Source organism: Sinocyclocheilus anshuiensis, unplaced genomic scaffold (genome assembly GCF_001515605.1).
Source record: "Sinocyclocheilus anshuiensis isolate Anshui unplaced genomic scaffold, SAMN03320099.WGS_v1.1 scaffold78, whole genome shotgun sequence".
NCBI classification, from domain to species: Eukaryota; Metazoa; Chordata; class Actinopteri; order Cypriniformes; family Cyprinidae; genus Sinocyclocheilus; species Sinocyclocheilus anshuiensis.
The window spans coordinates 773,039-789,956 of record NW_015544250.1 but is presented as its reverse complement, the minus strand read 5'-3'; the positions used below and the strand labels follow the sequence as shown (position 1 = coordinate 789,956).

The 16,918-nt window shown below is 35.8% G+C and overlaps 1 protein-coding gene across 1 annotated transcript in view; it reads right to left on the bottom strand.

Annotated features, from left to right (window-relative positions):
* Window positions 1-16,918, bottom strand: part of LOC107697883 (protein-methionine sulfoxide oxidase mical1-like) — a 46,060-nt gene that overhangs the window by 9,444 nt on the left and 19,698 nt on the right. The window contains exons 2-17 of the mRNA XM_016498727.1: window positions 14,285-14,579; window positions 13,964-14,171; window positions 13,070-13,177; window positions 12,855-12,950; window positions 12,098-12,253; window positions 11,829-11,929; window positions 11,102-11,359; window positions 10,667-10,782; window positions 9,581-9,707; window positions 9,376-9,454; window positions 8,925-9,072; window positions 7,418-7,614; window positions 5,030-5,139; window positions 4,563-4,643; window positions 2,784-2,967; window positions 1,706-1,776 (exon numbers count right to left, since the gene is read on the bottom strand). Coding sequence (XP_016354213.1) covers window positions 1,706-1,776; window positions 2,784-2,967; window positions 4,563-4,643; window positions 5,030-5,139; window positions 7,418-7,614; window positions 8,925-9,072; window positions 9,376-9,454; window positions 9,581-9,707; window positions 10,667-10,782; window positions 11,102-11,359; window positions 11,829-11,929; window positions 12,098-12,253; window positions 12,855-12,950; window positions 13,070-13,177; window positions 13,964-14,171; window positions 14,285-14,579 — 2,335 coding nt within the window. The remainder of the gene's footprint in view (window positions 1-1,705; window positions 1,777-2,783; window positions 2,968-4,562; window positions 4,644-5,029; window positions 5,140-7,417; window positions 7,615-8,924; window positions 9,073-9,375; window positions 9,455-9,580; window positions 9,708-10,666; window positions 10,783-11,101; window positions 11,360-11,828; window positions 11,930-12,097; window positions 12,254-12,854; window positions 12,951-13,069; window positions 13,178-13,963; window positions 14,172-14,284; window positions 14,580-16,918) is intronic.

The window sequence follows — 16,918 nt, the reverse complement described above, 5'->3', positions numbered from 1 at the left end:
GATATCGTCCTCTTTTGGAAGACCAAACAAAGTAGTTTCGCTTTCACAACGAAGCACACAGCACCTTCAAGACATGGCGGCGGCGGCAACAATACTACAGCGAGAATAAAAGTTACGCCTTCTTTCTTTTCGTGAACATTTGGGCGGCGTTATGCAAATCTTCCCACATAGTGAGGTAGATATGTGGGGGCGTGTACGAACGAGCAGTTTTAGGTTGGCTGACTCTTAACTTTTATAAAGAATATCTCTTTGGATTTGAGACTTTAGTCTTTGCAAATTTACAGATCTTCTTTATGCACCAAGAGCTTGTAACACTCCAAAGAGAAATGAAAAAATGAAATTGCATCATATGACCCCTTTAAAGGATCTATTTGTAGAGTCACCTGATTGCAAATGTTTTGAGTGATTTGTGTATGTTTCTGTGTATGTAAACAAATGTATTTTGTTTTATGTGGAACTAAATGTGCTGCCTGTCTTGGCCAGGACCCTCTTGTAAATGAGATTTTAAATCTCAAGAGTTTTTACATTTCCTGGTTAAATAAAGGTAAAATAAAAATAAAAAATTACATGAAATTGCTTTTTTTTTTTTTTTTTTTTTACAAACACATGCATAATTTCTCAAATTAAATTTGACTTATTTTACATAAGTAAAATAATACTTATTTGACATAATATTTAGTAAAGTATATTAATCTGAAAATTAATAAATACGAAAAATCTAATAAAACAGTGAAATTAAGTGATTTACTATTATCAATAGTATAGTGACATATAAAGCATTGCTCACAAAGACATTTCATATCAAGCCGCTTTCTATTGGTTAATATGCATGACCGTCTAAAATCTGTGTATTCCTTTACTATGCCTTTCTGAGCATTCGCATCTTCAGTTCTGCATTAGCATTATGTTTGTTTAAAATAAGTAGTCCTAAATCTGTTTGTCTTCAAGTCATACAGTTGAATAGGTTGCAACAAAATTGACTGCAAAAAATATCAGTAGCTCACAGAAAACTGCATCAGCTCTGAAGAGTCTTATGACCAACCACTAGGAATCCAATCCCACACACACACACACACAGACACACACACACACACACACACACACAGACACACACTCCACAGAAACGGATTCACAGCACAATCACACAGCGTTAAACACCATCCTGCACAAGAGCTGGAGAGGAAAGGAAATGTTTTCCCTAACGCAGCACCTGACCCACATTAGTTCTCGTCATATCATGTTGTTTCATAAGAAATGGCTGAATATATCTTAGTGAATATCATCATACCATCATAACATATTTAATACAACTCATACAAATAAGAGCTCAACCTAACCCTTTAAGTTTGCACTATGGTCATGAATGACACCTCATATCATCTGTCTTGTTGAGGAGACCTGTGCAATTATTTTTCTAAGTGATGGTACTTGCAATTTTCATCTGACAGATGATGAAACAGAAGAAAACAATTGAAAAACAGACCTTAGGAACCAAAAAAATATATATTACCATGGTATCATGTCCAAATAAATCAATTTAATATATATTTTTGCATATATGAATTACAGAGCTATGGCTTAATAATCAAAGTTATTATGCTCCCTACACTCTCAGAGCAATATCCTTCCCAGTATCCTCACACAAGAGATCCGACAGTAAATAGGAGGCAATCAAGCGTCTCATTAGCTCTGATGTGATTCATACCTGTGAGCCTCTGTGACCTTCATCACCCTCCTCTTCCTCGGCTGCTGAGTGCAGCTCACAGTAGAATCTCCCTGAAGACAAATCAAATTCAACAACATGTTCTGGACTGTTAATATCAAGGGCTGTAACATAGATTTACATGCTTTCTTCAGACAAGGGGTAAATGATTGAACAAGCCCCACAAGCCAGGAGCATTTAAGATGATCTATTATTGAAGGTGTGTATAGGTGGTTGATTGTAATTAGACATGTGTTGTAATAATTAGAACCTAATAAAACAGCATTCCACACCGTACAAGTTATGAATAGCTTTAAAAACTTATGTAATAATTTACATAACATCAAGATGTTTCAGTCCTTATGACAGCAGATGAGAGACAAGTGCATGATAGATAATAAAATAAACTGCATTACGCAACATAAGAAATATAAAAAACAACGCTGAAATATTTATTATAATTCAGAAATTATTCAATTCTATACTGTATTTAGGCCTACTTTTACCTACTGTTACTCATTGATCTACAAAAATAAAATATGAATAAAATAAAGTATAAGGTAAAATAAAATGAAGTACAATCAAATAAGATGAAGAATAACAAATTACAATAAAATGAAATACAATGAAGCATAATAAAGTAAAATAAAATGAAGTAAAATAAGCCTTATTAAACTTCATTTTATTTTACTTTATAAAACTTCATTTTATTTGACCTTATTAAGGTAAAATAAATATTATACTTCATTTTATTTTACCTTAATAATGTAAAATAAAATGAAGTATGATAAGGTCAAATAAAATGAAGTAAAATAGAGTAAAATAAAATGATGTATAATAAAGCAAAATAAAATGAAGCATAATAAAGTAAAATAAAATGAAGCATAATAAGGTAAAATAAAATTAAGTAAAATAAAGTAAAATAATAATAAAAAATAAAATGAAGCATAAATAAAAGTATAATAAGGTAAAATAAAATAAAAAATGAAATAAAAATAAAATAAAATGAAGCAAAATAAAATAAAATAAAGCTCTACTTCTCATCAAGGATTTTTGGTATGACCATGTATCCCAGGCTTACCCGTGTCGGAGTGAAAAGTGTATCCGCCCTGCCGCAGAGTGGAGCCGCACTGATAACAATTGAAACAACTGCGATGGAAGAACTTGCCCTCTGCACTTCCTCTCTCCAGCACGTACAGATGCTTGTTGCAGAAATAACAGAGCTCACTGCCGCCCACCTCTGATGAGGACACTGGCACCACAGGCTGGAGATATGAAAAGGTTTAAGATACTGCACATTAGGGCTGGGGGATATGGCCAAAACAATTATCACGATAATTTTTTTCATATCAGTCGATATCGATAATTATCACAATAAATGTCAAATCTTTATTTCTTTCAAGTTTAAAGCCAGATTTTTGCTCCAAAGTGAAAGTTCTAGAAACCAGACCATTAATTTTCCTTAACAAAATAAATATCTAAATAGAAAAATAAATTTCTTAGTTTCTGCATGTTCTAATGAGTGATATTGTTTCAAATCAAGAAACAGGTTTGGGTTGCCTAATAGACCAATTTGGAGTAGACGTCACAGTTACGTCACTTGCAGCTGCACGCGCATAGTGGTAGCAGAAAAACACTGGGAACAAGTGGAGGGAAACGGGTAAAATCCATGGAATAAGAGAAAAAAATGTATTGTTGTGCCTTTGGATGCAGAATCGGAATGCAAAAAATTTTTATATAACACTGTCTCAAAGACGCCATTTTAAGCTAAACGCAGACGTTTAAACGGACAGACTATGGATGAAATCTGCTATGATTACCCTACTTTTAAAGCATAAATTTGATTTAAACAATAGGTCTATATAATATTTATATAGGGCACATATTGTATTAGCCCTACAATTGAAATACATGCGTGAAATACTATTTAAACCTATAACATTTACCTATTTTATCTCACACTTCTGACTTATTTTCTTGCTAATGCACAAATTGGTCTATAATATTAATAATAATTATATCACTTTTTGTCTCTTAGAAATGCACATTTGATAGTAGCTTGAGTTAGGACGCAGAAGCAAATTTTTGTTCATTATCAAAATCAGTTAAAGGGGTCATATGATGCTTTTTTAAAGATCAATTTTAGGTAGCCTATTTGTATGAAAAACAGTAGTCTAAAAACATTCAGTATAAATGCACACATGCTATAGCTTAATCACAAATACATACTACAATTATATATCATTACTCCTTTAATAAAATTCAGTGTGAATATCCCAAATTTCTGCCACAATACCATTGGTGCAGTGAGTGTTACTACAGTAAATCCATGGTAAATGATGGCGATTTGTAGATTGAAAAGCCTTCTGACTGTCTCGTTGCACACAGCATTTCTCCTGTTTGGCTTTAAACTAGTTTAAATCACCGAGTCATTTGTGTTCATCGCTGCATTCAAGCACTTCACACTGGATCTCAAAGCGCTGCTTAATGGTCGCGTGACCGAGTAAAACGCATCTGCTCTAGTGAGCTCGTGCCGCGCGGCTGTTTGAACTTTGATCAGAGCGGATAAATGGTCCGTGGGGCGCGATTCAAATAAGTCGCGCGGTTTCGTTCCGCTTTTGGGGCATAAACATTATATCGAACATTTATCGCACTCTTCACATCGAGGGAAATTATATCGTGATAATTATCGTTATCGAATTATCGCCCAGCCCTACTGCACATATAATGAATATGAAGCAATGCATTACAAGAATCGACTATTCATATATATCTCCATACACACACACACACACACACACACTGCATTGCAATAGCACTCTTGCACCATTTCATTGAGAAACTTTATTTCACCACTTACTTTTTCCTCTTTCACATCCTTATCCTCTTCTTTCTCCTTCATCTTTTGCTGTCTTGGTCCTTTCTCCGATGCCAGTCTGTCCTGAGAGACAGGTCACATGGTCTCATTTACAGCTCAGGTTACGTAATGTGGCGACAGCAGATCGACAGAAATAAACAATGATTTCACCATTATCCTGCACTGCAAATGCACAGCAAGCAAACAGTAGCATCCTTTTGGTCTCATCCTTTTATCATTCGTTTAACTTCCTCATTGTAGCGACAGCATGGGAGTAATTAGCTTTGGCAACAGTTGTGTGTGTAACGGGGGCATTTAGTGTTTTCCTCAATGCTGTGGTTCATTACGACAGAGACTGCACATGCTCTATTTCTCCCAACACACTACACATGATCTTTGACAGGCACTACTGCTACAATGTCATCAATAGGGGGGTTGTTTTACATGATAACAGGCAGGTGTTGGAGTACCTTGCGTCTTTGGAGGGAGTTGCGCTTGAGCGTGTTGAGGAAGAAGGCGGCCGAGCGGGTTCTGGACAGCGAGAGGGTCTTGTTGTTGGGTGAGAGGCTGTTGGAGCACTCTGAGGAAGACAAGAGGAGCGAAAATAGTGAGATGCAAATAAATGGAAATAGATCTGAAGAAATTAGTCTTCCAGAAATGTTTCCACACGTATATCTGAAGATACATGTTAGCTCACGCAGCGCTAAAAGCAAAGTACAATTGTATAAATTACAAAATAACTTAATGTGACAAAGAAAGAAAAATGTTATGTAAAAGGAAAAAGGCTTAAAAATTTTCAAACCAAAAATAATGACCAAAAATCGTAAAAAGCAAAACATTACACATAACCTGTCCAAAAAACATGATCTATTATTTAAGCTTTTCATATTGCAGCAAAACCTTATTAAATGAAAACAAATAAAAATAATAATAAACGCTAATAAAAACAAAATCCTAAAAGCACTGTATTTTATGTTGTTCAAATATATATATATATGAAATAAAAAAACAAATAAAAAATATAAAAATACAAATAAATAAATCTACTAATAATCAATAATAAAATAAAAATCTTACAATCTTAAAAGTACTGATTTTGTTGTTCAACAACTCAAAGCAATAACAATATAAATAGTTAATAAATATCTAAATACATTTAAAATAAAAACAAAAATGTAGTTCAAATTTTTTTTTTGAAATGAACAATTTTAAAACAAAATAAAAATAAATAATTACATTTAAAATAAATTTAGTACAAACATTGTGAATTGTAAATTAAACGTAAATTAAAAATGCTTAAAATGTATTCAAATCCGGAACATTATAATGACCAAAGAAAAGCATAATTTATAATCTCTTTCATAATCCAGAACAACCTTACAAAAATGGTGCATTTTAGATGTAATTCGCTAGATCGCTTCAGCAATACATGGCAACAAATAACAAAATATAATAAAACAACTTCCTACCCTTGGAACTGGAACAAATACACATTCAGTCACACATCACATTCAATATGCGGTTTGCAGTGTTGTGTTAGAGATGAGCTGTATTGGATCCCACCCCCTTCCCCAGAATTCACACATCCACAGCCTGCGTGAGTGACAGCTCAACCTGGAGCACATCTGTGTGAGATCCCCTCCCAAACACAGCATTCAACAACTAAACGCTCAATCCCGCCGCCTAAAGCCCCTCTAGTGGCTGCGGTTCCTCCTCTGCAGATGCCGTTTTGTAATCCGTCTCATAGAGTGGTGCGTGTCGAGGCCAGACTGAGATCCACTCCCACCGATTCACCCATAAGCAGCTGATTTCTCCCCGGCTGAGTGCATTTGCTGCTGCAGCCGCTGCTGTCAGACTACAGACTACAGCAGAATACTGCCCATTCACAGCAGTGCATGCTGGGAAGGGGTCTTAAAGAGACAGCAGCACTGATAGCAATTATATGAGCTATCTTAGACATTCATCAACTTGTTTCTCTTAGATACTCTAAAAATGACCTTTTTTTACACTTGAATTTTCATACAGATCATGCATTGAAACCAAGTTGGAAAATTCACAGTTGAGAAATCGTGACAATATTGGTCACAACCATTAGCATGTTAACATACACTACTGTTCATAAGTCTGGGGTCAGTAAGATTTTTTTTTTTTTATTAAGAAATTTATATTTTTATTCAGCAACGATGCATTAAATTGATCAAAAGTGACAGTAAAGACATTCATGTTACAAAAGATTTCCATTTCAAATAAATGCAGTTCTTTTTAACTTTCCATTCATCAAAAAATAGGTATCACAGTTTTTACAAAAATATGAAGCAGTACAACGGTTTTCAACATTGATAATAATTAAAAATTATTCCTGTGCAGCAAATCGGCATGCATATTAGAATGATTTCGGAAGGATCATGTGACACTGAAGACTGGAGTAATGATGCTGAAAATTCAGCTTTTCAGCACAGGAATAAATTAGATTTTAAAATATATTGAAATAGAAAACACTTATTTTAAATTGTAATAATATTTCTCTTTTATTTTATTTTTTACAGTTTTTACTGTATTTTTGATCAAATAAATAAATCTTACCAACAGTAGTGAACAGCAGTGTACTACCACCCATATTTACACATACATTACCCCTTCAAAAGGTACTAATATGTTCACTTTAGGTACTAATATGTACGATTTAGGGGTAAATAAGAGTACAAAGATGTACATTTTGGTTTTTGTACTGCTCTAGTGACAGATTACACCATTTTTTTCTGAGAGTGTAAATAAAGGCAACAGCTAGTATATATTTCAGACATCATTAAATATGCATTTCAAAGTTATGAATGCCTCCAGAAATGGCCCCGCATTACCTGCTGGGGTCTCTTTCTCAGTGAGAGCGTTGCGTATCTGTGTGAGGTAGACGACCATAGAGAGCTGGTCAATTTTCCCACAGGTGGTCATTTCACTGGCACGCATGACGGGAGTGATGCCAAACTCTCTCTCCATGAGGTCAAAGGCCAACTTATTGGTCCCAGTGATATTATATTCATCTAGACTAGACAAGTCACTGAAAGAGAGGATAGCATGCATATTATTTGCATACAGTTAAATGTATTATAAATGTATTTACAGTGTAGTCTATCTATCTATCTATCTATCTATCTATCTCTATCCATCCATCCATCTATCCATCTATATTCATCCATCCATCTATATTCATCCATCCATCTATATCCATCCATCCATCTATCCATCTATATCCATCCATCCATCCATCCATCTATATCCATCCATCCATCTATCTATATCTATATCTATCCCTCTATCCAACTATATCCATCATCCATATCTATCTATCTATCTATCTATCTATCTATCTAATTGTTCTATTATTCTGTTTGTCTGTCATTATTGTTCTATGGTCATCCATCCATCTATATCCATCCATCCATTCATCTATATCCATCCATCCATCCATCCATCCATCTATATCCATCCATCCATTCATCTATATCCATCCATCCATCCATCCATCCATCTATATCCATCCATCCATTCATCTATATCCATCCATCCATCCATCCATCCATCTATATCCATCCATCCATCTATCCATCTATATCCATCCATCCATCTATCTATATCTATATCTATCCCTCTATCCATCTATATCCATCATCCATATCTATCTATCTATCTATCTATCTATATCCATCCATCCATCTATCGATCTATCTATCTATCTATCTATCATCTCGCTCAAATCATCATTTGATAAAAAATACAGTAAAAACAGTAATATTGTAAAATCTTATTACAAATCGAAATGTTTTCTATTTGAATATATTTTAAATTGTAATTTATTCCTGTGATGGTAAATCTGAATTTTCAGCATCATTACTCCAGTAATGAAAACTAAGGAAGCCCATAACCGCCACTGAATAAAATCTTTTAAAAAGGCGACTTTTTATCTCACAATTATGACTTTTTTCCCTCGTAACTGCGAATTTACAACACACAATTCTGACTTTATATCACGCAACTGCAAATGTAAAAGTCGCAATTACCTTTTTTTATTTTTATTCAGTTGTGGAAACAAGCTTCCATTCGAGTTGAGGTGATATTTTTTTTCAGGATTCGATTAACAGATTTTTTTTAAATAGAAATATTTTATAACATCATAAATGTCTCTACTGTGACTTTTGATCAATTTAATACATCCTTGAATAAAAGTATTAATTTCTATGAAAACAATCTTATTGTCCTCCAAATTTTGAGCTGTAGTGTATCTAGCAAGAACTTTTCACAACAAAACTGAGCTCTGCATGTTTAAGAGTTACTAATATTCTTGTTCGCTGTTGGTTAAGGTGATCTTACATGAGTTCAGGTCTGAAGTTGTGGATGAGAGCGCAGAGAGCCATGCCGGACCTCCAGGACTCACTCAGGTCTTTCACCTTCACATGTTTGTACCCCGCTGTGTTCTTCTGACACCAGGACAGCAGATCCTCCAGACGCCTGAGAGACTCTAAACACAAATTCAGTTCATCATTTCACTGTAAACTCTGTGTTTCTCTGCATTTTCATACTATATACACTATAAAGACCAGTAGACTCACTTGCATGTATCAATAACAGGCTCTTTAAAAGGCCATGAAACACTAAAACTTTTGCTCTTTTTCAACAAACTTATGGTTAAACAAACAAACAAACAAACTAAATTAAAATGCTAAACACACTCAGTGTTTTAGAAGTTAAAGTGATACCTTATATATATGTGATACCATATTATATAGATACATAGATACAGTAACTGTTGTATGGCATTTACCTTTTTTAGGTTTAATTATTATGATGGGTTTCATCTGTTTCTTGGCTTTACAATCCTCTATGTCATACAGACGCTTGACCTTTAAATTGAACACAAACAGTCTTAAATAAAACCTCTATGATGATAAAAAAAACACTTCCATTGCTAGTTACATCAGGCAGCTTTTGCATGTGTGTAAGTGTGCGTCTAGGACTTTGTGTTTGACCTGTGTGGGTTTGATACAGGACAGGCTGACGTTCGGGTAACGTGTGGAAGGATCGATGCTGTAGGATGCGTAGTTCTTGCTGGTGTTTTCTGGAGTCGTTTGAGAGAGTAACTGATACATGCTCTCCCTGTAAAAGATATACACAGCATAACGCACTGCTGCATCATGTATGCATTTTATATTGTTTTATATCGTTACATACAGTTCGTAAGTTCAGTGTAGCTAAGATTTTAATGTTTTTTAAATAAGTACTTTATGCTTACCAAGGCTGCATTTATTACTAAAAATACAGTAAAAACATTAATAATGTAAAATATTATTACAAATTAAAATAACATTTTCAAATTTAATATATTTTAAAATGTATTTCTGTGATGCAAAGCTGAATTTTCAGCATCATTACTCCAGTCTTCAGTGTCACATGATCCTTCCGAAATCATTCTAATATGCTGATTTGCTGGCCAAGAAACATTTCTTATTATTATCAATGTTGAAAACATTTGTGCTGCTTCATATGTGTGGAAACCGTAATGCATTTTTTCAGGATAATTTGATAAATAGAAAATATGGAGAAAAAAAAACAGCATTTATTTGAAATAGAATTTGTTTATGTTATAAACAGTGTGAAAATGGTAAACTGTACCTCTCCGCCAACAACTCCAGGGGTAGCACACCTTTTCCCCAATTCCTGACCATCCACGCCGTGTCAAACGCAGCCAAGAAACCTCGAGCAATGCCAGTGCCCAGAGGCCAAAACGGCTGCAGAAAAAATTTTATAAAATTAAATAAAGAAACAAACAAAAAATGTATTTCTGTGATGCAAAGCTGAATTTTCAGCATCATTACTCCAGTCTTCAGTGTCACATGATCCTTCCGAAATCATTCTAATATGCTGATTTGCTGGCCAAGAAACATTTCTTATTATTATCAATGTTGAAAACATTTGTGCTGCTTCATATGTGTGGAAACCGTAATGCATTTTTTCAGGATAATTTGATAAATAGAAAATATGGAGAAAAAAAAACAGCATTTATTTGAAATAGAATTTGTTTATGTTATAAACAGTGTGAAAATGGTAAACTGTACCTCTCCGCCAACAACTCCAGGGGTAGCACACCTTTTCCCCAATTCCTGACCATCCACGCCGTGTCAAACGCAGCCAAGAAACCTCGAGCAATGCCAGTGCCCAGAGGCCAAAACGGCTGCAGAAAAAAATTAAAAAAAATTAAATAAAGAAACAAACAAACAAATAAATGAATAAAAATATGGCCAATATTTATATTTATTTTTGATGGCCAATTCACCGTTGTACTGTTTAAACAGTGTTTACAATAAAATTCTAATTTTATATAGAATGATCACACATTATAATGTACAAACAAAGACACAGTAGTACTTTTGAAAGCTCAGATTGAAAAATATAGTTCTGAAATAGTTCCAAAATAAGTCCTGATTGTATTTGCCTACATTATCAGTCTAATCGGCTGCCCTGTTTATTCGTACACTATACTCATAACCCACCTCTACTAGAGAGTCTCCCACCAATGCGATGAGCAGTCTCTTCCCCTTCCTCTCCTTCACCAGAGAGGCGTTCTCTGCCCTGTGCATGCAGGTGAAGTCAAACATGGCCACGTCCGGACGGCCCGCGTGGTTCTTGGCGAACTCCAGGTCCGGCAGCATGTGATCTGTGGAGAAGTCAGCGGCGTCGTATGCGTACTCCTGCAGGGCCTCCTGGTTGACGTTTGCAGGTGCGAGCAGCTGATTGACATCAGGAAAGTCCTGAGAACAAGAAACAAGAATGGCTTAATGTTAATCCTGTGACACTGAAGACTGGAGTAATGATGCTGAAAATTCAGCTTTGATCACAGGAATAAATTACATTTTACAATAAATTCAAATAGAAAACAGCTACTTTAACTTGTAATAATATTTCACAATATTACTGTTGTTATTTATTCCATTTGTACTCCACCTGAACTAAATATACAGGTTGCATTTCTAAGCGAACACAAATAGCAACTGTCTGCAGCTATTCCAGTGAGAATACAGTGACAAAAGAGGACAAGCATAGCTGTGAAGATTGATAAATGTGTTTGTAAGTGTAAATGCGAGCTGGAAACACGCCTGAAGTATCACCTCTGCTGATAAAAGCATGGCCTCTTTTCCAAGCGTTTCTAGGCTCTGTTCAACCTTTATATAAGATATTCTCAAAGCCTCAGCTCTTTGAACATGTTTCACTGTGTCGTACCTGCTTTATCACTCCTTTTTTTAACAAGCTCCCCTTTTTTGCAGTCATCACAAAATAGTGAGTATCATCTTTGTAGTAGACAATATTCTCTAGATCAACGCCTGGAAAACATAACAAATTACAGGGCAGAGATGAAGATGTGTGTAGGTTTACTTAGAACTATATTTTGGAGACAGCTAAATTGAACAAGGAGGAAAAAATGATTTCTTTTTGAATGAAAACAGTTGATGGTATATACTCAGTGAGATGAAGTAACTGTGAGTCTGTACCGATCTCAGACTGGAGCTCTTGGAAGAATTTCTGGTTGTATATTCGTGCCACGCCGCTGATCTCCTGCACCTGAGCCTCTTGTTTAGTGCGGCGGTTTACGAAGTTTGCAGTGATACCGATGGCCAACTTTCCCCTGAGCTCCTTTATCTTAAAACCTGAAGACACATGGGGAACAACAACAGTGGGAAAGGGTCAATAAAATAAAAACTTAAAAAAGAAATAATAAAATATTTAAATGGATTTAATTTAATAATAAAATAAAAGATTATCCAAGTCACTTTGTGCTAAATAAAAGTATTTAGTACAAAGTGACTTGGATAAGGTATGTTATTTTTTAATTACATTTAATTAATAATAAAATAAAATAAGCATTTCGTACAAAGTGACTTGGATAAAATAAAATAAAATTTGTAGTATAAACTCACCTTATAAATAAATAAATAGTACAAAATGACTTGAATAAGGAGTGTTTTTAGAACAAAAACTATTTTATTTTATTTATTTAAAAAAAAAAAGTTTTTCGTTCTACAAAATAAAATAAAATAAAATAAAATTTATTGTATAAACTCACCTTATAAATAAATAAATAAATAGTACAAAGTGACTTGGATAAGGAGGGTTTTTACAACATAAAAAATCAATAATTTTAAAGATAAAATTCAATTTCATAATAAAATAAAATATTTAAAGCTTTTAGTACAAAGTGACAAAGTAAATTTCATGGAATCCACTCATCTGTGTAAATGTTTCATTTACCATCAGGCGCATATCTTCCCCCTCCAGCTGAAATAAAAACATCAAACTCAAAAGCAGCAGCTGTGTGGGACCCAGGAGACACCTGTGCCCTCCATCCTGAGAGAAAGAATGAGAGAAAGAGATGAGACCAAAAGTTAAAGGACAAATGTCATTTTTCAACTACACGACCACAGATCTTTTCACTTTCTGTGACAACAACTAAAGCTGGTTTGTACCTGTGGATCCTGCTGGTTCAAGCAGACCTTCAAAGGTCACACCTGTGTGCACCTCGACCCCCAAAATCAGAGCCAGTTTCAGCAGAATCAACTGCAGCTGACGGATACCTAGAGAAACACAGACCTCATTATTACAGTACACCTCAATTAAAGTTATGCACATTTTCAGCAATAAGAAAAGAAGTTTCACTTTAACTATGATTTGTCTGTATTTACCGACTCAATACACATTCCTGGTCCTATTGTACACCATTCATTAGTGCACACTATTCTAAACAAATGTTTTCATAATCTTTCATCCAAATGTACAAACATGCGCTGCCTTTAAATCTGATATCCCGTAGGCCAGAAAATATATTAACCAGCAATATCATAGTTGAACATTTCACAATCCAATCAAATCTGGATACATTTAAGTCCTGCTACACATTGTTTTGTGTGTTGAATGACACTTCACTCAGAAATACTCTCAAATATTCAAAAGTTAGAGGTCAGAAAGATTTTTTTCAACAAGGAACGATAAAATTGATCAAAAATGACAGTAAAGACATTTATAATGTTACAAAAGATTTTTCTTTAAACAAACTTTAAAACATTTTTTATCAAAGAATCCTGGGATTAATCCCAGGAATAAATAACATTTTACAAAATATTCAAATTGAAAACAGTTATTTGAAATTGTGATAATATTTCACAATATTTCTGTTTTTACAGTATTTTTTAACAAATAAATGCAGCCTTGGTGAGCATAAGACACTTTCAAAAACACCTTTTATTTCTCAGATCCTCAGGTCTTTGAATGAATTTTGGAAGCAAAATTGGGTTGTGAATGTCATTCATGTTGACTGTAATTAATTTGGTAACAAAAAAACAGCAAAACATATAGATGCTCACTTATGTGATGAATGGATCCACTGCAGAATCTGCCATAGAATTTCTTTGCACCAAGGTTGAGAAGGTCTCGAATGGTGTACGGCCACAGGTGCAGGACGTTATTCCTCATGAAAGACACTCTTTTGTCCAGTACAACTACCTGAGCACCTAGTAGAGCCAATTCAATCGCTGTCCTGAGACCACATGGACCCGCACCCAACACTAAACACTAACACAGAGAAAGAGAGAGATTGCATACAGTACATACAGACTTTGGTTACATTTCCCAGCATTAAACAACTTTATAGATAGAAATCTCATTTATAAGGTCATTTTTGGTACCTTGTTTTGGTGACATGCCTGACCCTGTTCATAGTCCGGATGGGCGGCTCTCTTGTCGATCTTCTGCCAGAGGTCTTTGGCTTTCCAGTAGTTGAGTCTGTCCTTCAGTTTGCTGTAGAAGTGCTTGTAGTCCCTCGGCTTGACCTTCAGATGGCGACAGAGTTCGATGAAGTTCTGCTGTGTCTCTTTACACGTCTGCGCCTGGACAAAGCGGTCAAACAGAGCGTGGCTGGGATTGACAGAGTCTGGCTCGTTGGCCATTGTGACGGGAGAGGCCTGGAGCCTGCTAGATGAGCTGCAGAGACAAGAGAGAGAGTTTACCAAGGAATTTCAAACAAAAAGAGGGTTTCACTTAGGCATGGGCCGATTACCGGTTTCATGGCATACCGCGATTTGAAAATTTCACGGTTTCAAAACCACTAATATTTTCCGTTATACCGTTCCTGCGGTATGCGCTGATTTTCATGTCTCCTCAAAGACTGAAAGTGCAGGAATCCCTCAGGTTGAGTGCAGTGTAGAGTTTAACATGACCCTCCTCCTGTTGGTGCGAGCGGGCGGTCAGTCGTGTGTGTAGGATGGCGGAACTTAAGGACCTTCCCCTGGAACTTACGTTGCAATGCAATCATTTTCCAAAATGTAATTTATGTGAAAATATGAAGTCTGTAAACCCCCGTTAACACAGGCCAGAGACGCTGAAGACGGACGCACAGAGAAAAATACTGTAGCAGGCAGATCACTCACTGTTCATGATGCACGAACTATTGGAAGAAAATCCTCAATATTGATTTGGGGGTTTATATGAATGCGTTTCTGAGGGGAACTGACTGTCTTCAGAAAAGTTTACGTGGTATTTTCTTTTCATCTCGTCTCTGTATAGTTCATATTAAAGGAACACTCCACTATTTTTGAAAATAGGCTCATTTTTCAACTCCCCTAGAATTAAAACAATTGAGTTGTACCGTTTTTGAATCCATTCAGCTGATCTCTGGGTCTGGCGGTAGCACTTTTAGCTGTCAGACGACTTGGTACCTAAACGAAAAAGCACCGCATATGTTTGGAATTATTTTGGATTTCGACGTTCTGATGTACTTCAAAGGCAAGTACTTTGTAAAACCTGCCGAACGTCTGTGTCGACCTCGCGAGGCAACACAACCAACCTGTATCAGCACCTGCAGAAGTATCACAGACAAATCTATGATGAATGCATGGCCAAAAGGCCCACCGATGAACACACTTCGTCACAATCACCGCAACTGACATCCAAGCAAACTTCAATTGCCGTCTCGGTCTCTGTCACTTCTCTTCACAGACACATAAATAAAACAACCTGAATCTCAGCGAATACTTGCCTCAAAGACATGAGAAATATATGTATAGAAAGCCTGAAATGTCTACGTTTAAATTAACTAAGTCACGTCCAAAACAAATATTCTCTGTTAAAGTAATCCGTATGAAACATACGTGATGTCCAGTTTTCCCGTCTCAATTCATTATATCTAATGCGGTCACGCCCACGAGCTGATCGCGCTTTTCAGATTCTAAACATCCATGTGAGACGTGCGCGCATGCAAACGCCCACATCGCCTCCGCGTAAACAAACGTGAAGAGTTCATCCCGGCTACTTTTTGTTTCTGGAAGAAGACGTGCTGAGAGAAATAACCCAGAATTTACCTCACAACGCAATGCATCGCGCAGCTAGATCCAGTGGAGAATATCACTCTGATGTTAGACTTTTCTAATTCCTGACTACAATGTTGAAATCAAGTGAAACATTTTGAAATATGTGATATTTCATTGTCTAAATGTCTCACAACGCCAGAATGTTTAAAATGTTTTAACATATAAAACCACAAGATATAAAAGTAGTTTTTATATCTTGGGGAAAGTTGTGGCCTAATGGTTAGAGAGTCGGACTCATAACCCAAAGGTTGTGGGTTCGAGTCTCGTACCAGCAGGGATTGTAGGTGGGGAGAGTGAATGTACAGCGCTCTCTCCCACCTTCAATACCACGACTGAGGTGCCCCCAACTGCTCCCCGGGCGCCGCAGCAAAAAAATGGCTGCCCACTGCTCCGGGTGTGTGTTCACGGTTTGTGTGTGTTCACTGCTGTGTGTGTGCACTTTGGATGGGTAAATGCAGAGCACTAATTCCGAGTATGGGTCACCATACTTGGCCACACGTCACTTTCACTCACTCACTTAGTGCGAGTGTTAACACTATGAATGAATGTTTGACACAAAGGTGTGTTACTGTTGTAAGTCTCAAGTGTTCAGATGAGTATGTTCAATCATGTGTCCTTGACCATCACGGTGTATATTTTTATTATACTGTATTGCAAATAAAATACAAATAATAATCAAAAACCCACATTATTTTACTCTCCTCACACTCTTTCTTACCTGCCTCGGTTCAGTCACATTCATATTGATATGATATTCATATTATGATATTCATATTATGGGACGCCCTTTGTCTCTCAGGTGTGAATCACTAAATATTCATGGACATTGTCACTCCCTTGCATTAGGGCATTCTATCACAAAACATGTTTTACAAATGTTAAATCAATATATTGTTTTCTGTGAACGAGTGAACAGAATCATTTTTACATCATTTTGTAGCAAAAACTCTAGTC